This window comes from Hyperolius riggenbachi, chromosome 7 (assembly GCF_040937935.1).
Source record: "Hyperolius riggenbachi isolate aHypRig1 chromosome 7, aHypRig1.pri, whole genome shotgun sequence".
Lineage (NCBI taxonomy): Eukaryota > Metazoa > Chordata > Amphibia > Anura > Hyperoliidae > Hyperolius > Hyperolius riggenbachi.
Genome location: NC_090652.1, coordinates 40,213,239 through 40,237,957, shown reverse-complemented (window position 1 = coordinate 40,237,957; position 24,719 = coordinate 40,213,239). Strand labels below are relative to the sequence as shown.

General features: G+C 46.2%; 1 protein-coding gene across 1 annotated transcript in view; it reads left to right on the top strand.

The window, feature by feature from the left end:
* Positions 1 to 24,193, top strand: part of LOC137524269 (nuclear factor 7, brain-like) — a 52,014-nt gene extending 27,821 nt beyond the window's left edge. Inside the window, exons 9-11 of the mRNA XM_068243942.1 lie at positions 1,288 to 1,344; positions 3,159 to 3,215; positions 23,408 to 24,193. Coding sequence (XP_068100043.1) covers positions 1,288 to 1,344; positions 3,159 to 3,215; positions 23,408 to 23,976 — 683 coding nt within the window. The 3' untranslated portion in view covers positions 23,977 to 24,193. The remainder of the gene's footprint in view (positions 1 to 1,287; positions 1,345 to 3,158; positions 3,216 to 23,407) is intronic.
* The last annotated feature ends 526 nt before the right edge of the window (positions 24,194 to 24,719 follow it).

Sequence of the window (24,719 nt, the reverse complement as noted above, 5' to 3'; positions counted from 1 at the left end):
GGATTATAATTGGAGATATATACCTAGTAAGATATATAACTAAAGTAACTGTTTGCATTATTTTATGAATTGTAGTGTGTATTCCTAGTTTGTATCTAGTGTGGATGTGACCCCTAGTAATAGTCTGACTCCTTGGTATAAACTGGAGTTAACCTACTTTAATGCAGGTTTTTTTTCCTGTAACTAAAGTATCTTTTAGAATACAGCAAGGTGCTGTATATTCCAATTTGACTCAGATTCAAGGTCAAGCTCATCATGTGGTGAGACGTGTCTAGACACACGTCTACCCTTTTGGTGACCCTGAGACTCGTGCATCCAGTGTACTAGAAAAATCAGTGTTAATATGACTTGAGGAGCTCAGTTGCCCACACATACATAGAGGCATCCTATATCATATATGGCTTGGAGAATGAGACTCTTGATCTCGGGATCATGAGTTCAGGCCCCCATACATTAGTTAGGTAAAATACCTTTTTAATTTCATGTACGTCAGATGACCAAAGCTGTTCGATATATATTATGTTATTTGAATATTTTTTTATAACACTTTTCTGTGTCATTTTGTATGTTGTTTCTATATAGAACTACAAAAAAAATACATTTTTGCATAAAAGGATTCTGGTCTTGAACTCTAGTCATTTCATTTGAGATATCTGTGATAATACAAATACATATTGTTGGTATGACAATGGCTATACAGCCCATCTGACCTACTCTTGGAGATCTGACACTTAATTGGGTTTAGTAGTCTCCACAGTTGGTTTACCTAATGTATATAGGGTCCAACAGTCTCTGCCGATTACTTCAACACTCACCTGCACTACAATCCAGCAACGGCCTCCTCCACCATTCCCAGGTCTGTCCTAGGACAGCATGGGCATAATTCTCCTGCCTCCTCACTGGGAGCGCTTCTAAGGAGCTCAGGCGTGGCAATCCCATCCACTTGTGCACGGAGCTGCTGCACTCTCACAAAGGACAAGATTCATTTTGACATGCAGCCTCTTATCTCTCCCCAAGTCCTGCCGCCCTTTGTGGCATTTCCAGAAATGCGGCCCTGCTTCTCACACTGCGGGGTTAACACCCCCCTCCCCCCCGTTCTTTTCGTAGATGGTTGAGCTATCCCATGGGTCATGACCTGGAGGTTACCAGGCAGGAAAAGTAGTCCCTCGCCTGGTAGGGGTGGTGACAAACCATCTCTTGCGGGGTGCTCTGGTGAAGACCAGTAGGGTATACCCAAACCTACCACTGGTGGTTTTGTCTTTTAAGGTGTGATTTTTGTCTTTTAAGGTGTGCAGTCGATTGAAGTTGAGGAGGAGGAGATGGCCATGGAAGAATCCGATGCATGTAAGTAAATATGTAACAGAGACAGGGCTAGATTTCTGGAAAAGTCACAAAGGCTCGAGCCTTGGGCAGCAGCAGCCCAAAGGAAATTGGGGAGCACAACAACACATAGAAAAGGGAAACTGATGCCCAAGCGAGAAGGTAATGAAAGAAAGGGGCTACACTAAATGCATGATATTCATGGAAGAGGGGGCTGCATATGGTATGGTATGGGAGGGGCGCTACTGCACAAGAAAGGCAACCACAAAATACTTGGCCTAGGGTCACAAAAAGTATAAATCCGGCCTTGAGCAGCATCCAAGCAGCCTCACTGTTCACAAATGTTGCCCCGCCCCTCTCACATGGGGAGGGACTGTGAGCCAGCATCTGAGCAGCCTCACTGTCCACAAAGGTCGCCCTGCCCCTCTCACATGGGGAGGAGCTGTGAGCCAGCATCTAAGCAGCCTCACTGTCCACAAATGTTGCCCCGCCCCTCTCACATGGGGAGGAACTGTGAGGCAGCATCTGAGCAGCCTTACTGTCCACAAATGTTGCCCCGCCCCTCTCACATGGGGAGGAACTGTGAGCCAGCAGCTGAGCAGCCTTACTGTCCACAAATGTTGCCCTGCCCCCCCACATGGGGAGGAGCTGTGAGCCTGCACCTGAGCAGCCTCACTGTCCACAAATGTCGCCTCGCCCCTCTCACATGGGGGGGAACTGTGAGCCAGCATCTGAGCAGCCTCTGTCCACAAATGTTGCCCCGCCCCTCTCGCATGGGGAGGAGCTGTGAGCCTGCATCTGAGCAGCCTCACTGTCCACAAATGTTTGCCCGCCCCTCTCACATGGGGAGTAACTGTGAGCCAGCATCTGAGCAGCCTCACTGTCCACAAACGTTGCCCCGCCCCTCTCACATGGGGAAGAACTGTGAGCCTGCACCTGAGCAGCTTCACTGTCCACAAATAATGCCCCGCCCCTCTGACATGGGGAGGAACTGTGAGCCAGCATCTGAGCAGCCTCACTGTCCACAAATGTTGCCCCGCCCCTCTGACATGGGGAGGAACTGTGAGCAAGCATCCGAGCAGTTTCACTGTCCACAAATAATGCCCCGCCCCTCTGACATGGGGAGGAACTGTGAGCCAGCATCTGAGCAGCCTCACTGTCCACAAATGTCGCCCAGCCCCCCTTACATGGGGAGGAACTGTGAGCCAGCATCTGGGCAGCCTCACTGTTCACAAATGTTGTCCCGCCCCCCTCACATGGGGAGGAACTGTGAGCCTGCACCTGAGCAGCCCCACTGTCCACAAATGGTGCCCCGCCCCTCTCACATGGGGAGGAACTGTGAGCCAGCATCTGAGCAGCCCCACTGTCCACAAATGGTGCTCCGCCCCTCTCACATGGGGAGGAACTGTGAGCCTGCACCTGAGCAGCCTCACTGTCCACAAATGGTGCTCCGCCCCTCTCACATGGGGAGGAACTGTGAGCCTGCACCTGAGCAGCCTCACTGTCCACAAATGGTGCCCCGCCCCTCTCACATGGGGAGGAACTGAGCCAGCACCTGAGCAGCCTCGCTGTCCACAAATGTTGCCCCGCCCCTCTCACATGGGGGAGGGAACTGTGAGCCAGCATCTGAGCAGCCTTACTGTCCCCAAATGTTGCCCCGCCCCTCTCACATGGGGGGGAACTGTGAAGCCAGCATCTGAGCAGCCCCACTGTCCACAAATGGTGCCTCACCCCTCTCACATGGGGAGGAACTGTCCCCTTGTGCACCTCTCCTGCTAGTTATGAATTGATAACCTGCTCCTATGAATTGATAGATTTGGTGCTGTTTTTTGTTGTAGATGCACAAGTGGAGGAGCCCCAGCAAGTGGCGCCACCTGTCGTAAGAACCAGCACAAGTAAGTAGCTGTTAGTGGCCTTAAATGTATCCTCTCCCTGGCAGAGATATATATATATATTTGTCTCCTTCATTCTCACCTCGCATACACTTATAAGATCACTGCACACACACAATTAGCTTGCTTTATCCCAGTCAGTGTTGCCAACTCATCCCTTTAATTACTGACACATATGAATTATACAGGTTTTGTGGCTAGGTAGATGCAGTTAAGGCACTGATTATGTGCAAATAGCCCCAGAACCTGTATAACTTAGCTGTGCCAGTAATTAAAGGGATGAGTTGGCAATACTGAATCTCAGTGTTAAAGAAAGTGTGATGTTGAACACCGCAGCACTGAAAACAGTAAATTGACTCTAGAAGTCATAATTTTGGCAAGGAAGTTTTCATCTTTAAATGTTGCACTACCCTTCCACGTGTGAATCAATGTCACAGACCTATGCCTACAAGTTAAAGAAAACGCATATAGTGAGGGAAAAAAGTACAGGTTTTTTTTTTCGGACTATAAGACGCACCTAGGTTTAGAGGACAAAAACTAAGAAAAAAAAATTAAACCTGGTCCGCCCATGTGCAAGGGAATCTTATGGGCCTTATTATTATTGTCCCCTTGTGCATTTCTTGTACCTCTTGTGGCCCCGTCCTGTTTCTTCTGTCCCTTTCCTGGTTCTTCTGTCTCTTTCCTCTGTTCCTCTGTGTCCTTTGTCCTCTTTACCCCTTGTGTCCTTTGTCCTCCTGTGTTTAGAACAAGTAGGAGGCGCCCGGTCTAGGTTTGTAGTGACAGCTATATTGCTAGAATAAGTTCTATGTTAATCTCTATGCGATAAGGTTCAACAATAGCAAGGTAAAGTCGTCCTGTAGATGTTTGACATGGTATGGACACAAGTAGAGGTTCAGGGTTAAGAAATCAATTTTATTGGTGCACTTGAGTCTATAGCTGTCACTACAGACCTAGACCGGGCGCCTCCTACCTGTTCTAAACATAGCTGATACCCGTTATGCACTAAGGGTAATTGAGTCGAGGGTCCTCGACTGACGAATCTTCTTTTGGAGCAGCGACCGTCTAGGAACCCAAAGGCCGAGTGGGGACGGTTTCTCCCCACCTGCTACTACGAGTGGTTGCCTCTGCTGCAACCCACCTTTGTGAGGTATAATCTTTATTGCATTGGAATTTACCCCGATCCACTAACAATATTGCACCAGATTGGGCTCCCGGATTTGTCTGCGTTTTCTCCTCCCTTACCACTCTACAGTTTGTCCTCCTGTGTCCTCTTTACCCCTGTGTCATCCTCTGTCCCTACGTGTCCTCTGTGTCCCTGCGTCCTTTATCCTCCGGTGTCCCTGCGTCTTCTGTTATGCCTGTCCCTTCTAGTGTCCGCTCTCCTGTCTCATCAGTCCTCTTCAGTGTCGCTCTCCCCCTCCATTGTTGCTGTTTTCTGCCCCCTCTTTCCCCTCTAGTAAGTGTCCCCCATCCCTTCCCCACCCCTCCGGTTTCCATTACATACAGATGATAAAAGGCTGCGGTTATTCCAAAGTGGCTATAGAAGTAGCCGCGCAGCTTTTGAAAATATTAGCGAATCAGGTGTGGAGGGGGCACTGCCCCAGACCACCAATCACAGCTCTCCCTACTCCCTTCTCTTCCTGATAGCAGCCGCAGTCTCGAGGACGGGACAAGTCTCTGTCATTGGGGCCAATCACTGCACTCCCTACTACTGAGGGAGTGCAGTGATTGGCCCCAATGACAGAGACTGGTCCCGCCCTCAAGACCATCCGGTACGATCAGCAAGGGAGCAGAGAGAGCTGTGATTGGCGGTCTGTGGCAGTGCAACACCGCCAACGCCCACCCATTGCTATTCTCGAAGACATTCCTGTTATAAACTGTTCTTATCACCTTGCTTCGACACCATCGTCTCACAGACTGTGAGATCACTTGACTCTCCACACAGCAAACAGGATATAGACTTGCTCAGGCTTCTTTCAATGTTTCCGTCATTTATTCAAGTCACAGGAATACAGATAGATACATTCATCATATCCTAGCCATGCCAATCTTCATGTTGCGTTATAAGCTCATGATTAGACTCCCTCTTGAAGTCAATCAGGTACCTTCTTCCTAACTACGATCCTAGCCATGCCAATCTTCATGTTGCGTTATAAGCTCATGATTAGACTCCCTCTTGAAGTCAATCAGGTACCTTCTTCCTAACTACGTTACACTAAACTACATATGTACAACATACATTATATCAGATTACAGAAAGGACGAACATGCTTAGGTCCCAGTCGGCCTTGCGAGCTAGTGCAGAAGGAAGAAGCAGAAGTGAGTTCTCCATTGCTTGCTCCAGCTTTAATACCGGCTAGGAAAGAGTTAAATATGACATCATCTTCGCCACCCCCTATATCAGTCTATTGGTGGACCCACTCATGGTGTCATCATACCCGCCTACTCGATTAATAATCGATGAGACATTTGACATACATGCAGGAATGTGAATATTTACAAAACATGACTGATGTTTATTGTTCCAGGCCCAGGTCAGGGAGACCTGCGGCCTTGATCAGAACAGCTTCCTGGTATGTTCTAGTTCTGCTGACAGAACTGCAGATTTTCTCTCTTCAGAGAAAATCCCCTTAAAGGGCAGGTCTGCTCATCAAGCCTTTTTGACTAACTCAGTCCAAATAACTGAGGCCTACTTAAATTATAACAATCCCCCCTAAAACGGCTTGACCCGCAGATCCCAGCGTCTGAACCTCCCAGTACCTGGTTTCTTTCGTTTATGTTTCACTTTTCGATGTTCGTGCTCACACAACTTCTCTGCTCTCGGTGGTTACCCCTGGAAGAGAGAGAGCAAGACCTCTTGGTCTTCCTGTAACCAGGCTCTCTGGGGAAGCCCTACTTCTAAGTCCCTCAACACCACATGCTCAGCATTTGCGTCACTTGCGTATCACTCACAAACTTGCATGACCACAGAAAAGTGAAACTCGTTTGGTTGTTACAAAACGGAGCAGTGCCAGGTGCCTTCTAAAAGAGCGCCTTTATACAATCAGCTCCTAGGTACTACTAAACCTATACCCGTAACCCTGTATATCCCTTAATTTAAACTATTGGTTCCGGAGATTGTTTATGAGGCACCAATCTCTGGACCAGGTTAATTTATTTTACGTAATTTTAACCCGCAACCTCACCTGGATAACGATGCCTAAAGTTGTCATCCCCATCCAGACGACCAGGGGGTGTAGAAAGAACTTTGGAACTGCAGATGCCCCGTCCGAGTGTCCCTGGAACATCACCGGAACCTTTGTCCACCAGGGCAGACTGGAACTCACCTGCTCATTTTTGTGTTCTACCTCGTTAAGATCACCTGTATCATGGTAAAATCTTACCTCTAACTTAGTGTACTGTTTGTTTAACCTTTGTAACAAAATGTGGTCGTCTTGGATCAAAACCTGTTCCCCTTTGTCCCATGTCGTGTTCTCTTTCAGGACGGGAACTACCCGTAAAACTTTGACCTTTAGAGTTCTCTTAACAATCTGAGAAACAACGTCATCAAACCTGGATGACAGGATCCATATGGGATCTCCACTCACACAATGGCCTCAATTCACTGAGCTTTATCAAACACTTTATCAAACGTTTGAAAATTTACCTCATGGGTAAAATCTAATTTTGAATTCACTAAGGTGTTATATATTTATCAAATGTTTTATAGATAAAACGTTTGATAAATCTATAACACCTTAGTGATTTCAAAATTAGATTTTACCCATGAGGTAAAGTATCAAACGTTTGATAAAGTTTTTGATAAAGCTTAGTGAATTGAGGCCTATGTGTTCCCCTTGGAAACTCCCCCTTATCGGAACAATTATGAGAATATACCTTGAATGTATCATTAGACCTTATGTTAAAAAACCAAACCCTTCCTTCAGCCACCGGAACTATTGGTTTGGCTTCAGGGTGGAACTTTTGAATGGTAGCCTCGCACTCTGCGTTATTGAGCCTGCAGGCATCTTCACTAAATTTGACTTGCCCCGGCCAGCGCAGGTACTTCTGCAAGAATTGCCCGCATGAGGACAACTCTACTTGCTTCACCTCCCCGTCTAGCACCAAAAAAGGTTGACCTCTCAGGTCCTGGTGTAAGACACGGGTTGAGGTGGGAACTAAGGAAGTGGCGGTGCCTAAAGGAATCTTGCACCGTTTCCATTTGTTCACCCAAACATCTCGAAGCTGCCATGCAAAAGATCCTTCTCCAGAAAAATCAATATACCTCCCCTTGTCCAATCTCAGTTGCACAGGATCTTTTAGCATCTCCCTGACAAAATATGTCCCCAACTGTCCTGATTGGACCTCTTCCCCCCCTTATGTCCTGAGGCACAATATGTACCTGAGGTCGGGAAGACTGTACTCTCTGCAATCTTTCGATTAAGAGTACCTCATCACTTACCCAACTATCATGAGGATAAGCTGCTGCATATGGACTGTGTAATATCGTCCCCTGTTGTGACCCGTGTGGTGTGAATGGGGTTCCCTGTGTGGGCTTTCCCTCCCCCGGGACCGCTCTCCCCACCCTCTTTGTCACCTGGAAATGTGGCTTGATCTCGATTGTTACTTCTTGTTTCGAGAACCACCCACCCTTGGCTTTCCAGCCTTTACGTGTGTAAAGTTGTTTCAGAGGCACTCTCTGTTGGTAGCTCCAGAGTGTGATGTTGTCCCCTGCGTCTCTCTGGTAAGAGAATTGACGCCTCCTGCTTGTTCCTCTCCAATCTGGAACCATCTCAATCTGCATAACCAAGACAAGGTACCCCTGAATCACACACTCCACCTTTTGCATGTACCCATTATACTGCAATGTACCTTTTAACAAACCTTTGGATCGGTGCATTGATTCTGGGAGTGTGGCATTCAATAGCAGATTTACACTGCCATTAAATTCCCACTGCCCGCACACTTGACCCTTCAGACCTTTCACCCACATTGTGCCATGAAATTTGCTTTCTCCTGGCACAAGTGCTCTTTTCCTCCGTCCCTGCATGGTCCATCTGTGCCAAGCGGAGGGAGGTGTGAAAGGATCAGTACCTTTGTCACCCAACATTAACATGCTTGGGCCTTGCATTCTCATTAACCCCTTATTATACATGAGAATGTCCTCTCTTCGTTCTCCTAGGACGGAATGGCAACCTAGGATCACCATCAGCATGGTACACTTCATTATAAAAGCACCACCCTGGGAAAGAAAAACATTAGCACTTTGCATTATGCTTTGCTCCGACAGTTTTGTTAGTCTCTTTCCGATTTCAGGAATCTCGTGGTTTAGTCTCTTTCCAATTTCAGGAATCTCGTGTTTTAGTCTCTTTCCGATTTCAGGAATCTCGTGTTCCTCCAAGCTTAGATTGGCATCTGGAACCTTTCGCTTATCCGACTGACATCTCCATCTTTGCTGCCAGCACTGCAGCTGTCTCAATTCCATATTGCCAAACACCTGAAATCGAAATACAAACAAATCAATTCTTATTAATGATTTGGGATTCGCCCTGCGGCTTGTACTCTTTACACTTTAAATTGATCAATATATATCGTAATTGATCTCGTTGCTTTATGGTTCTCCTGAACTCTGTTTACTCTTATTGGTAGATTGGAGTTAAACTTCACCCCCCTACCTCAGTACTATCCTCAGTACTTACCTGTTTAAAATATGCTCCCGCGGACTTCACCTATGGAAGCTCGCTTCACCTTTGGAAGCTCTCACCCCATTGCAGCTCACTCCACATCCCCCCCTTATCTGTCCATGCGCGGCCGTCGCATGCACAGATTACGGATGCCACACCTGATGCTGCTTTGCAGGTGAGCCTGCAATGCTCTTACTCATTATCGCATTTACTTATCTAGAACTTCATCGCGATACCAGCTCTGCTAGAAGTTCTGTGTGTTGTACCCTCTGACCAATGTTTGCCGTGCCACCACCTAAACTACCAAAAAAAACTGGCTGCCTCCCTGTAGGAAGGAGCACTTTGCACTTAAACTACACAGGGTGCAGGGCTAAGCATACCAGCGTCACATGCCTGTATGCAGATCCCTGAATGCCCACATGGAAGGTAGTCACATGGCAAACAGCGTACTGATACACTGTCACTCTGTAAACGGCAATTCTATCATCTGTATAATTGCCCCATGAACTGTTGTCAGTCCTTGTTCTTTGTGCTACAATTGATAGGAGCTGGAAAAAACATATTTGACCAATCAGTGGACGAAAAAAAACGCACACAAAACAGCTGCAGCCCAGCATAGACCTCTCAGTCCAGCTCTGGCCCTATTCACGACAAAACCGGAAAAAACGTTACCGCTCTGCAGAAGCGGCGACGGAAACCCGAATTGGTCAACTCCCTTTTTTCCAACTCCGGCACCCCCTTTGATGCGCTGTCCCCCTTTCCTTCTATTGGGAACTCATGCTGCACCACACATTAAGGTGCCTCACTTACAGGAATAATCCCATAAGCAACACAGTACAGACCCATTTCTGATCTGTACTGCTCCGTGTGTCCCTGCACCGAGCTGGGAAACACTTCCTATTCTGGCATTCCTGTCCATGGACTCTGGGAAAAACTCTGGGGAAATACGTTGCAACCCGAGACACACAGTAGCATGTCTCTGTATCTCTCCCCCCCTCCCTTCCAGCTGCTCTGCCCGGAGCCGCGAGCACAGCCTGACGTGACGTGGATCCCCCAGCCCCTCCTCCCCCCTGCCATGACGTGTGGGGGCCATGACTCACGGGGGCGGGCTCTCTCCACCGCCGCCATTTTGAGTCCTGGATTGCCAGCTGAGATGGCTGCTCCCATAGCAGCCTCTCGTTCCTATAGACCTAGGAGAGAACAAAATCAAATATAACATACATGTTTTTTTTTATGCCTAGTCACACACAGCCTCCATCCACAGTGCACAAAAATAAGCCTCAGCATTCCTTCACGTCTCAGCTGTAATCCGAACTGCAATCAAACATACGGATCCCCAGAGACGTAGGAATCTTTCTCACTCTATCACAGACATAACTAAGAACCGCCCGACTGGAAATGCGAGAAACGTGCAGAACATCTCACAAACAGAAAGACACTCGCTTTCCTCCTCTCTCCCCTCTCTCCCCAACTCATCTGCAGCTCATCTCAGCCATAACTCGGAACTATTACAGCGCTATTACTGAGACGAACAACAGACGAGCTGGCTGAACAACATAACAGATGCAGATATTTACAAGCATGTTAGCAATGTTAACGCGCGGAGGAAAGACACACAAAAACCTCACCCATTATCTCAGCTGTCCCTCTGCGAAATTCCACAGCTACCCAGAGACAAGGGCTGTCCACCCAGCTCCCCGAGAAAAACGTACTTCTAAGTTTCACAACTGTTCTCTCCTGTCTACTCTGCTACCTCTGCCGCGGGGGACCCCCCCCCCCCCCTTATCTATCATCCTGCCCAGTCTCTGGACAGGGAGAGAAAAACAAAACCTCTGCCACACAGAAAATTTGAATCCGAAGAAGAGAAAAAAAAAACAAAGCACATAAACTCTGAAAACACATGCTGTATTTACATCGGAGCTTCCCCTCTCCTCACCCCTCTCTCCACGCACAGGAGAGATGGGAAGCCTGCAGCCTCCATGCTGCAATTAACACAGAATATACACATTAACACATTACCCTCCTCTCATACAATAAAGATAATGCAACACAACAACGTAAAACATACTTGCCTGAGCAGTGTTCTCCCCAGGCTCTTTTAGCCGGGTGCTCCACCCGGCTAGACTTGGTGACCACCCGGCTGTCATCGGCTCACCTCCTCACCTCCTCCTATGCTGTAAGCACAGTTGCCCTGCATTTTCAACTCGCCCCACCCGGCTACTTTTTCATGCCACCCGGCTGCTATTTCAGGCCACCCGGCTGGAAAAAAATTCTGGGGAGAACACTGCTGAGCAGAAGACTTTGTAAGCCTGCGAATTCGACCAGCTTTTGGCAACTTTCCACGACACTGAGTGGATCTCTGGAACTACTGAGCGTCAGCTCTGTGTACCCACACTGGCTCAGCGGATCATCTCCAGCGGCAGCTGCCAGCCGGCCTCGGAGCTTCCAGACACCTGTGACCCGGTTTAGGCAAGGACTGATGTGCACTGTCAGTCAAAGTTTAACATCCACGAGTGTCGCCGCTGGTTCTCACGAATTGCAGCCCGTGCCCGTGTGTGCTCGGCTCCCACACACTACGCACACCAGCTTATCAGTCTCAGCTTGATAAGCTTTACAGTCCGTGTCCGTCTATTCCGCTTGTTTTGCTGTGGAATATCTTGAAACCATTTTCCGTCGGCCCCGGCCCCGTCTGCCTGTATAGTTAGGCAGGGAAGGATTTCAGGCACCACTGTTATAAACTGTTCTTATCACCTTGCTTCGACACCATCGTCTCACAGACTGTGAGATCACTTGACTCTCCACACAGCAAACAGGATATAGACTTGCTCAGGCTTCTTTCAATGTTTCCGTCATTTATTTAAGTCACAGGAATACAGATAGATACATTCATCATATCCTAGCCATGCCAATCTTCATGTTGCGTTATAAGCTCATGATTAGACTCCCTCTTGAAGTCAATCAGGTACCTTCTTCCTAACTACGTTACACTAAACTACATATGTACAACATACATTATATCAGATTACAGAAAGGACGAACATGCTTAGGTCCCAGTCGGCCTTGCGAGCTAGTGCAGAAGGAAGAAGCAGAAGTGAGTTCTCCATTGCTTGCTCCAGCTTTAATACCGGCTAGGAAAGAGTTAAATATGACATCATCTTCGCCACCCCCTATATCAGTCTATTGGTGGACCCACTCATGGTGTCATCATACCCGCCTACTCGATTAATAATCGATGAGACATTTGACATACATGCAGGAATGTGAATATTTACAAAACATGACTGATGTTTATTGTTCCAGGCCCAGGTCAGGGAGACCTGCGGCCTTGATCAGAACAGCTTCTTGGTATGTTCTGCTGACAGAACTGCAGATTTTCTCTCTTCAGAGAAAATCCCCTTAAAGGGCAGGTCTGCTCATCAAGCCTTTTTGACTAACTCAGTCCAAATAACTGAGGCCTACTTAAATTATAACAATTCCTGCAGGCTTTCCCCAGCTGGCATTGGGCAGCTCTCTCTCTCTCTCCCTGGCCATGCCCCCTGCCCGCTCCCCCGATCTCTCTTTCCAGCACCGTGACCCCAGAGGTCACAAAAGTGAAAGAAAGCCAGTGCGGGTCAATGCTCCATTGGCAGGGATGGCGGCTACCAGGCGCAGAACTGAGCCGGAGCAGTAAGTCGCGTACTACATGTGCTTGATTGACAGCGGCGGTTCGTGCAGGCGCAGTGCGGACGACCTCGGGGTCAGCTTCCGCACAGAGATCGGGACGGCGCCACAGAGCGGAGCTGTCGGCGTGGGACAGTCGGCTGCTTAGAGGCTGGAAAAAAACCCAGGTGAGTAAAACTCTTTTTTATTTTGCCTGATAACTCCTTTAAAGGGAACCTAAACTGAGAAGGATATGGATTTTTCCTTTTAAAATAATACCAGTTGCCTGAATCGCCTGCTGATCCTGTGTCTCTAATACTTTTAGCCACAGCCCCTGAACAAGCATGCAGATCAGGTGCTCTGACTGAAGTCAGACTGGATTAGCTGCATGCTTGTTTCAGGGTGTGATTCAGCCACTATTGCAGTCTCAGAGAACAGCTGGACTGCCAGGCAACTGGTATTGTTTAACAGGAAACATCCATATCACTCTGTTAAGGTTCCCTTTAACCAACGGCTACGTCCAGAAGGCCATGTGCGCTCCCGCGGACGATCGCTCGCGTATACGCGTGCTCTTGGGCTGCGGTTCATTAGCCCAGGGATCAATGAATCGGGACACGGTGCCCGATCATTGATCCCTTTCCCTGGCAAAAATAGCGACTGCTTCTCTCGGAAGCCTCGCTCTTTCTGCCTCTTGCGTCCCCCCTACGTCCCTCTAAGCGTACATGCTACGCTTAGAGTGACGTAATATAAACTCATGGTTGCCATCTCGTGGCTAAATAGTAAAACTACATCTACATGTTAAAAAAAAAGAAAAGAAACACATATTTACATAAAAAAATTACTATGTCCACTGCTCCATCCCCCCCCCCCCCCCAAAAAAAAAGTAAATATTTACCTATGGGTGAAATATTTCTATATTTTTTATTATACGTTAGTAAATAATGATGGATGCAAAACGGAAAAAAATGCACTTTTATTTCCAAATAAAATATTGTCGCCCTACATTGTGATAGGGACATAATTTAAATGGTGTAATACCTGGGACTGTTAGGCAAATACAATACGTGGGTTTTAATTATGGAGGCAAGTATTATTTTAAAACTATAATGGACGAAAACTGAGAAATAATGATTTTTTTTCAGTTTTTTTTTCTTATTCTTCCTTTTAAAATGCATTTACAGTAAAGCAGCTCTTAGCAAAATGTACCACCCAAAGAAGGCCTAATTGGTGGCGGAAAAACAAGATATAGATCAATGCATTGTGATAAGTAGTGATAAAGTTATAGGCGAATGAATGAAACACGACTGAAGCCTGAAGTGGTTAAACAGGTTTTTCTTCCCTAGAGAAATTTATGTCTGCCCCTTCTAAGCTAAATCGTAAAGGGAATCGTTCAGAAACAGCCTTATCAGTCCGCCGACAGACTGTACACACGCTGTACTGTCGGCTGAAAACCCACCCAGCGGGAGGTGCCGACGGACCCGTAGTTGGCTTTCGTCAGACGTGTGTACGAGCCTTTAGGGTCTGCAGTCCTAATCCAATCACCTTTTGTCACAGCTACCCTAACCTGAAGTTGGCTCAGCACCCAACCTTTCTGCATTTTCCAACCCCATTGTAAATGATAACTCGACAGTCAGGCCCGGTTCACATTAGCATGTTTTTGCGGAGCCAGACGTACGGATCCGGCCATCAGGATCAAGTAAAATCTGTCAGTTTTTACAGCCAGGTTACTGTAAACTGTCCCTATGCAGCTGCAAAACCTTCAGTTTCCGTTCCGCTGGGTACAACGGTCTGGAAAAATAGGTCCTGCGGCATTTTTCTATCCACTGAGCGGAACGGACAACGGATCCGTAGAAGCGGATGGATGTGAACGGATCCATTGGTTAACATTGGATCCGTTTGCTTACCGGACCGTTTGTACAGTATATGTTCTGCTTCCGTTCCGCTTACCGCTAATGTGACCCGGGCCTAAAGCTGCACAAGATCTTTCTTGCTACCGTTACACTGCAGCCTCTTCCCTCCCTTAAAGAGACTCTGAAGTCTCATTTTTTACACGTTTTTATAATTTAATCCTCTTCAGCATTATAGCTTAAGTTAAACCGCAGCAAAACGAGGGTTTATTCATAGAGAAAGTGATCTGCAAAGTTCCCCGACTTTGCAGATCGTGCTGCCCTGGCTTTAAGCTGTAGCTTTGCCTCTCCGCAATCAATCTCTGCCTCCTCTCTGCCCCTCTCAGTGAAAGGAAGACTGAGAGGGGCGGGAGGAGGCGGCGATCAGCAGAGATTGATTGCGGAGAGGCAGAGCTACAGCTCAAAGCTCTGCCTCTTCCAGGATGTAAAGCCCGGGAGATTTGCAGGGCTTTTTCTCTATGATTAAACCCTCATTTTGCGGCGGTTTAACTTGGGCTATAATGCTGAAGGGGATTCAATTATAAAAACGTGTAAAAATTGAGACTTCAGAGTCTCTTAAACACCATTCCACCGCCCTCCTCCACTACCAACACCTACTGTAATTTTTGAAGATCTCTGTTGGACCCAACCTCCCACATTCGAGTGCACTCATCGCTACTCAACACGTGAGATGTGCTGGGGAGCAAAATGCCTAAATCAACCACTTTCATGTGCACTGAAGACAAAGAATGCATCTTTTACAGTGGGACGTTAAAGACGCACGTTAAAACAACATATAACGCACTGCAATGACAAATCAATGTCCTGTTCACAGTGCCCACGTTGCATTGGTGACTAAGGCTGCAAATTAAGTGTAAGTACTGCATGCCGTGCGTTATACACGTTATCAGCTGCGTTAGACTGTTTGCACTTACTCAGTAATGACCTGGAAGCATACTTTTCATTGCCTGTATCTTCTACTGTATATGCTGTATGCGCTGGTAGCTCTGCGTTGCGACTTTTTGGGCGTGTTGCGTTGTAAGTTTTGCATTGCGACTTTAACATTGCATCAAACTGCAACGTCCCACTGTGAAAGAGGCCTAAAAGAAAAGAAGGCAGCAGCAACAACCTTTTTATATTGAAAAACGCTATGCGGGGGTGGATGACAAGCCCGTCTCACGCTTGGGTCATGGCTGTTATCACGCTCCAGATAAAGAAAAGGGGGCGGGTAAACTACCCCCATGACACTTGTTTCTTATGAAAAGGACCTTTAAGAAATAGGTAACTCAGTCTTGCAATATAAAAGCTTGACAACTTTGACACAAATCCAAAAAGTAACAGTCCTATAGAATTATTCACATTTCGGCCTGATGAAGGGCATACAAACAGCCCGAAAAAAAGTGTCGTTGCCTGAATATATATTTGCCTAAAATTATTATATCAAGCCAGATTACAGGAATTGTCTCATGACAGTCTTTTACTGCAGTTCATTTTTCAGGGATAAGATTTTTGTTTACTTTTTGGGTTTGGGTCAGTAAAGTTGGCAAGGTTTTGTACTACAAGACTTACCAATTTCTTAAAGGTCCTTTTCATAAGAAACCAGTGTCATTAGGGTGTGGTGGATCACCCAGTAAAGGACTGTGAGGTTTTTTGCCTTTTCCCTTAACCAGTTGCCGAACGCCTTGGGCGGCGGCAAGGGCTGGGCCCAAACAACCGCAATATGCCCATCGGCGGCGGCAGCAGGCGTGGCTGTGTGGCGATCGCGTCATTCGTGACGCGATCTGCCGCCGGCTTCAGGCTCTGCCCCCCTTGCACTGTAACCCGCTGGCCGTTCGGAAGCGCCGGCGGGTTACTAGCTAACTGATCGCCGCATACAAAGTGTATAATACGCTTTGTAATGTATACAAAGCGTATTTTACAGGCTGCCTCCCGCCCTGGTGGTCCCAGTGATCAAGGGACCACCAGGGCAGGCTGCAGCCACGCAGGTAAGCACCCAAGCACACTGATCTTCCCCCCCCCCCCTTCCCTCTGAACGCCCACAGCACCCCTCAGACCCCTGTTTGCACCCAATCACCCCCCTAATCACCCATCAATCACTCCCTGTCACTATCTGTCAGCGCAATTTTTTTAACTAGTCCCTAAACTGCACCCTGGGAGCTCCTGATCACCCCCCCCCCCCCCCCCACGCTCTCAGATCCTCCCCAGACCCCCCCCCCTCTAGCGCCCCCCCCCCCCCTCCCCGTGTACTATATACATCTATCCTCCCCTGTAATCACCTGTCAATCACCCATCAATCACCACCTGTCACTGCCACTTATCAGATCAGACCCTAACCTGCCTCTTACGGGCATCTGATCACCCTCCCACACCATCAGATCGCCCGCAGACCTACCCTCAGATCACCTCCAAAGTGCATTGTTTACATCTGTTCTGCCATCTAAACACCCTCTGATTACCCATCAATCACCGATCAATCACCCCGTCACCACCTGTCACTGCTACCAATCAGATCAGACCCCTATCTGCCCCTTGGGCACCCAATCACCCGCCCACAACCTCAGAACGCCCTCAGACCCCAGCTCTGATCACCTCGCCAGTGCATTGCTTGCATCTATTCCCCCCTCTAATCACACCTTGAGACACCCATCAAACACCTCCTGTCACCACTTGTCACCCCATAGCACACCTACCCATCAGATCAGGCCCTAATTTGCCCCGTGTGGGCTCCTGATCACTCGGCCAAACCCTCAGATCCTCCTCAGACCCCCTTCCGATCACCTCCCCAGTGCATCGATTGCATCTATTTTCCCCTCTAACCAACCCCTGAGACACCCATCAATCACCTCCTATCACCCCCCCCCCCCCCCCCTAGCACTCCTATCCATCAGATCAGGCCCAATACAACCTGTCATCTAAGAGGCCACCCTGCTTATCACCAGTTCCACAAAATTCGCCCCCTCATAGACCACCTGTCATCAAAATTTGCAGATGCTTATACCCCTGAACAGTCATTTTGAGACATTTGGTTTCCAGACTACTCACGGTTTTGGGCCCCTAAAATGCCAGGGCGGTATAGGAACCCCACAAGTGACCCCATTTTAGAAAAAAGACACCCAAGGTATTCTGTTAGGTGTATGACGAGTTCATAGAAGATTTTATTTTTTGTCAAAAGTTAGCAGAAATTGATTTTTTTTTTTTCACAAAGTGTCATTTTCCACTAACTTGTGACAAAAAAATAAAATCTTCTATGAACTCCCCATACTCCTAACAGAATACCTTGGGGTATCTTCTTTCTAAAATGGGGTCACTTGTGGGGTTCCTATACTGCCCTGGCATTTTAGGGGCCCTAAACCGTGAGTAGTCTAGAAAACAAATGCCTCAAAATAGGACGTTGGGCCCCTTAGCTGCAAAAAAGTGTCGCTAGGCTGCAAAAAAGTGTCGCATGTGGTATCGCCGTATTAAGGAGAAGTAGTATAATGTGTTTTGGGGTCTATTTTTACACATACCCAAGCTGGGTGGGAAAAAATCTCTCTGTAAATGGACAATTGTGTGTAAAAAAAAAACAAAAACAAAAAAAAAACTTGTCATTAACAGAGATATTTCTCCCACCCAGCATGGGTATATGTAAAAATACACCACAAAACACATTATACTACTTCTTCTGAGCACGGCAGTACCACGTGTGGCACTTTTTTGCAGCCTAACTGCGCAAAGGGGCCCAAAGTCCAATGAGATTCTGTTCTAAATCACCTTGCTTCGACACCATCAACTTCTTATAGTTGCGTCTCACAGACTGTGAGATAACTTGACTCTCAACACAGCAAGCAGGAGATAGACTTTTCTCAGGCTTCTTCCATGTTTACGGAGTTTATTCAGGAAACAGAAATACAGATAGATACAGTTCATCATATCCTAGCCACGCCAATCTTCATGTTGCGTTACAAGCTTCTTGATTAGACTTCCTGCTGAAGTCAATCAGGTACCTTCTTTCTAACCTCAGTTACACTAGACTACCTATGTACAGCATACATTATATCAGATTACAGAAAGGAATGAACATACTTAGAGGTCCCAGTCAGCCTTGCGAGCTAGTGCGAAAGTAAGAAGCAGAGTGAGCTCCCATCGCTCACTCAGGCTTTAATACCGACTAGGAAAGAGTTAAATATGACATCATTTTCGCCATCCCCTAGATCAGACTATTGGTGGACCCACTCGTGGTGTCATCATACACACCTACTCGATTAATATTCAATGAGGCATTTGACATACATACAGGAATGTGGATATTTACAAAACATGGCTGATGTTTATTGTTCTAGTGGCGGTACATGCCCAGGTCAGGGAGACCTGTGGCCTTGTCCATAGAACAGCTTCTTGGTATGTTCTAGTTCTGCTGACAGAACTGCAGATTTTCTCTCTAAGAGAAAATCCCCTTAAAGGGCAGGTTTGCTCCTCAAGCCTTTTTGACTAACTCAGTCCAAATAACTGAGGCCTACTTAAATTATAACAAGTACGTTTAGGATTTCACAGGTCATTTTGAGACATTTGGGTTCAAGACTACTCCTTACGGTTTAGGGCCCCTAAAATGCCAGGGCAGTATAGGAACCCCACAAGTGACCCCATTTTAGAAAGAAGACACCCCAAGGTATTCTGTTAGATGTATGATGAGTTCATAGAAGATTTTTATTTCTGTCACAAGTTAGCGGAAATTGATTTTTTTTTAATTATTTTTTCTTTTTTTTCCCCACAAAGTGTCAATTTCCTCTAACTTGTGACAAAAAAATAAAATCTTCTATGAACTCCCCATACTCCTAACAGATTACCTTGGGGTGTCTTCTTTCTAAAATGGGGTCACTTGTGGGGTTCCTATACTGCCCTGGCATTTTAGGGGCCCTAAACCGTGAGGAGTAGTCTAGAAACCAAATGCCTTTAATATGACCTGTGAATAGGACGTTAGGCCCCTTAGCGCAGGCTGCAAAAAAGTGTCACACGTGGTATCGCCGTAATCAGAAGAAGTAGTATGTGTTTTGGGGTATATTTTTACACATACCCATGCTGGGTGGGAGAAAGCTCTCTGTAAATGGACAATTGTGTGTAAAAAAACAAGACAAAAAATTGTCATTTACAGAGATATCTCTCCCACCCAGGGTGTATATGTAAAAATACACCCCAAAACACATTATAATACTTCTCCGGAGTACGGCGGTACCACATGTGTGGCACTTTTTTGCACCCTAAGTGCGACATTTGGTTTCAAGACTACTCCTCACGGTTTAGGGCCCCTAAAATGCCAGAGCAGTATAGGAACACCACAAATGACCCCATTTTAGAAAGAGGACACCCAAAGGTATTCCGTTAGGTGTATGGTGAGTTCATAGAAGACTTTATTTTTTGTCACAAGTTAGCTGAAATTGATTTTTGTTTTTTTTTCACAAACTTGTGACAAAAAATAAAATCTTCTATGAACTCGCCATACTCCTAACAGAATACCTTGGGGTGTCTTCTTTCTAAAATGGGGTCATTTGTGGGGTTTCTATACTGCCCTGGCATTTTAGGGGCCTTAAACTGTGAGGAGTAGTCTTGAAACCAAATGTCGCAAATTGACCTGTGAAATCCTAAAGGTACTCATTGGACTTTGGGCCCTTTAGCGCAGTTAGGGTGCAAAAAAGTGCCACACATGTGGTATCGCCGTACTCGGGAGTAGTATGTGTTTTGCGGTGTATTTTTACACATACCCATGCTGAGTGGGAGAAATATCTCTGTAAATGGACAATTGTGTGTAAAAAAAAAAAAAATAAAAAAAAAAAAATTGTCATTTACAGAGATATTTCTCCCACCTAGCTTGGGTATGTGTAAAAATACACCCCAAAACACATTATACTACTTCTCCTGAGTACGGCAATACCACGTGTGGCACTTTTTTGCAGCCTAACTGCGCTAAGGGGCCCAAAGTCCAATGAGCACCTTTAGGCTTTACAGGGGTGCTTACAATTAGGCAAAGTGTCATTTTCCGCTAACTTGTGACAAAAATAAAATCTATGAACTCACCATGCCTCTCAGTGAATACTTGGGATGTCTTATTTCCAAAATGGCGTCATTTGGGTGGTATTTATACTATCCTGGAATTTTAGCACCTCATGAAACATGACAGGTGCTCAGAAAAGTCAGAGATGCTTCAAAATGGGAAAATTCACTTTTGGCACCATAGTTTGTAAACGCTATAACTTTTACCCAAACCAATAAATATACACTGAATGTTTTTTTGTTGTTTTTTTTTTATCAAAGACATGTAGCACAATAAATTTGGACAAAAATGTATACAGAAATTTTACTTTATTTGAAAAATGTCAGCACATAAAGTAAAAAAAAATCATTTTTTTGACAAAATTCATGTCTTTTTTGATGAATATAATAAAGACTAAAACTCGCAGCAGCAATCAAATCGCACCAAAAAAAGCTGTATTAGTGACAAGAAAAGGAGGTAAAATTCATTTAGGTGGTAGGTTGTATGACCGAGCAATAAACCGTGAAAGCTGCAGTGGTCTGAATGGAAAAAAAGGCTCTGGTCCTTAAGGGGCGAAAAGACTGTGGTCCTCAAGTGGTTAAAGTGAGTGTCCAAGGAGGAAAAAAAAGATCCACTTACCTGGGGCTTCCTCCAACCCGTGGCAGCCGTCCTGTGCTCCCGCCGCAGCTCCGGAGGCTCCCGGTCTTCTCCGCTGCAGAACCCAGGTCGGGTTCCGGGTCGGCCTCTTCTGCGCTCCACCGCGCGGGTCATGTGGTCCGGGTGACCTCATCAGGACGGTACTGCGCAGGCGCAGAACTACTGCACCTGTGCAGTACAGTCCTGATGACGGCGGCTGGACCACGTGACCCGTGCCGTGGAGCACAGAAGAGGCCGACTCGGAACGAGACCTGGCGAGGTCGGGTTCTGCAACGGAGAAGACCGGGAGCCTCCGGAGCTGCGGCGAGGGCACAAGACTGCTGCCACAGGCTGGAGGAAGCCCCAGGTAAGTGGATCTTCTTCTTTTTTTTTTTTTTTTTTTTTTTCCTCCTTGGATGTTTCCTTTAAAGTGAACCAGAGACTAAGCACCCTCGTGTATTTTACCATATATATCAGTGGGGACATTAGAGAAAAACACCTACCCCGCATCCTTTACTGCTCAGCCTGCTTCTAAGCAGCCCTGATAAAATCCCCAACTGAGCTTTCAGTCTGGCTTTGCTCAGGAAGCATTATAGCTAATTCTGTCTTCTCCAATGTCTTTTCAAGCCCAAGCCTGCCCCCTTCTGGCTCTGCTATAATGACTCAGTTATAATGCTGAGCAGTGAAGAATGAAACTGAGAGCAGGGTAGGTGTTTTCTCTAATGTTTCCACTGATATATATGGTGAAATAATTGTCTCTGGTTCACTTTAAAAAGGGCTTTCCCGACTAAATATGAACTAAACTACCCCCCAACCACCACCAAGTGGGTAAAGTAAGATGCGCCAACAATAATAAAAAAAGCTTCAAAACAGTTTAGAAATGAAGCACGGATGGCTACGTACCCCTTACAAGGAACAAGTATACCTTCACAGAAAAGGATTTTTTTTTTTTTTTTTTTTTTTACACAGATAATGTGTTTGCAGGTTTAGCCTGCTTCGTCTGTGTCAATTAATATGCAAGATTCGGCAGTGCGCCTCCAAAAGGAATGTACTCTGCTGAATCTTGCATATTAATTGACACTGATAATTGACCTGATGAAGCAGGTTTGACCTGCAAAATGCGTTGTCCCTTGTGCCAGAATAAAATCTCTATTTGTGAATGAATACTTGTTCTATTCTTTTAGAAGCTTTTTTTTTTTTTTTTTTTTTTTAAAGCTTTTGTCTATGCCTCCTACTTCAGCCTATAAAATAATAAATTCAGCTTAAAGGGACACTTAAGTCAAACAAAAAAAATGAGTTTTACTCACGTAGGGCTTCCAATAGCCCCCTGCAGCTGTCCAGTGCCCTCACTGTCTCCCTCCGATCCTCCTGGCCCCGCCGGCAGCCACTTCCTGTTTCGGTGACAGGAGCTGACAGGCTGGGGACGCGAGTGATTCTTCGCGTTCCCAGACACATTAGCACCCTCTATGCTGCTATATGGTATATGATATATGCTATAGCAGTATAGATGGCGCTATTGTGGCCAGGAACGCGAAGAATCACTCGCGTCCCCAGCCTGTCAGCTCCTGTCACCGAAACAGGAAGTGGCTGCCGGCGGGGCCAGGAGGATCGAAGGGAGACGGCGAGGGCACCGGACAGCTGCAGGGGGCTATTGGAAGCCCTAGGTGAGGAAAACTCGTTTTTTTTGTTTGACTTAAGTGTCCCTTTAAGGAAGGCTTACATATATAGTAATTACTACATTATCAAAAGAGAAGTATTTTCTAAACACAATGTATCGAATAGTTGGCTAGAGTGGATGTAAAACCAATGTGTTGTTGTCAGATAATGCGGGACATCTCCAAGTGTAAGGGCTCGTTCCCACTATTGCGAATCCGCATGCGTCCAATGCATGCGGATTCACACATGTAATGCAAGTGGATAGGCCTGTTTCCACTGTAGCGTTGTTGAGGTGCGTTTTTTTTCAGCGGTAAAAAAACGCACAAAAGAGCCAACGAATTCGCCTCCGAGTGGAATGCATGCGAATCGCCGCTAATGTATTTAATAGTAAAAACGCATGCGTTTGTTACATGCGTTTTTACCCGCGATTTCGCGTGCGATTTCGCACCTTTTTCTATTTTATTTTGCCCTGGCAGTGTCATGGTTAATTTCGCATGGCACCCTGCCATGCGAAATCGTACGCGAAATCGCGGGTAAAAACGCATGTGGAAACGCATCCGCATGCGTTTTACAAGCGTCGGAATGCCGGCGAAATTGCGTCGCAACAGTGGAAACAAGCCCTAAAAGCCTCCGGCATGGTAAATGTTGGTTATTTTTGATGACTGTATTACTTGTTCTATTCCATAACTGTGTTTGATTTTTCCAATACAGAAGCTAAACAAATTTGGATCATCGGGCATTCTTTGATTGCACGAGCCGAAAAGCGAGCGCGGTCGTCCCCTTATGGACATGACCTGGGCTTTGGCAAGCATAACTGCACTGTTCATTGGATGGCCAAAGTAGGCATGATGTGGGATGACTTGGCATCAGAAATGGAGAGAAAGGTCGCTGTTATGGGTGCACCGGACATCCTGGTCGTCCATTTAGGAGGGAATGATTTGGAAGAGGTGACCGCCTTAAATTTAAAGTTTGCTATGAGAAGAATATTCACTCATTTCAGCCAACGATACACAGGCACCATAGTCTTCTGGTCATCTATTGTCCCCAGGGCAGAATGGATCTTCACAGGCATAGAAAAAGCCCGGAAGGATTGCAACCAAGGCATGTCCTGGGCTGCAAAGAAGGATGGATTCAAGATTATTACTCACTTTGGGGTTGAGAAGAAGTTTAGGAACAGATGCATGAATAAAATCAAAAACGGAGAGACTCCAGATCTCTCAGATGCGGAATTGGATATCTTTAATGTGGACATCAGGGAAACCATAAAAGTGTATGTGTAAGATAGATACATTGTAAATATTCATTGTGTTGGGCAGTACTGAAGAGTTTACGGTGTATACTGCATAGCAAACAGAAGTATGGCCAACTGTGAAACCGTTTCTGTTTTTGCAACCTTTTACTCATTTCTTTATATTTTTTAATGAAGTCCTTGATGGAGGCAATTTTATGTGTATTTGTAGGGATAAAATGATTTCCACTAAAGCCAATGTGATTGTGGGTCTTGAGTACCTGTCGTTCTTCCAGGGGGAGATTTAAAAAAAAAAAAAAAAAGGGAGAGAAATTGGAGCCCCTTATGGTGTAGTATGTAAAGTAATGCAGAAAGGAATGAAAACTGGTTACTTGCAAATCTGTCTGGCAGAACGACAACCATGGATTTTTGCTTGATGGTGGTGTCACTGATTACCAAGAGAGTGTTGACTTGCTTCGATGTGGTTAGATCACTTAAAAAAGGGATAGTAAATGTGAAAATGTAAAAACAAACAATTGCCCAAACTAAAAACCGACCTACATGGGGGTTCAGAGGTGTAATACTGGGTTGGCGGCACCCCAAAGTACGTGTAAAATGATTTAAAACCAGTTTAAAAGGCAAGAAAAATGTATCCCAAGACGAGGACTGATATAAGATACAAAAATAACTTATTCAAAAACACTGGACAACGCGTGTCACGGGCATCCACCTGCTTCCTCTGAGCCAATTCACTCTTCCCTCGAGACACGCTTATTGATATGAGGAATCAGGTGA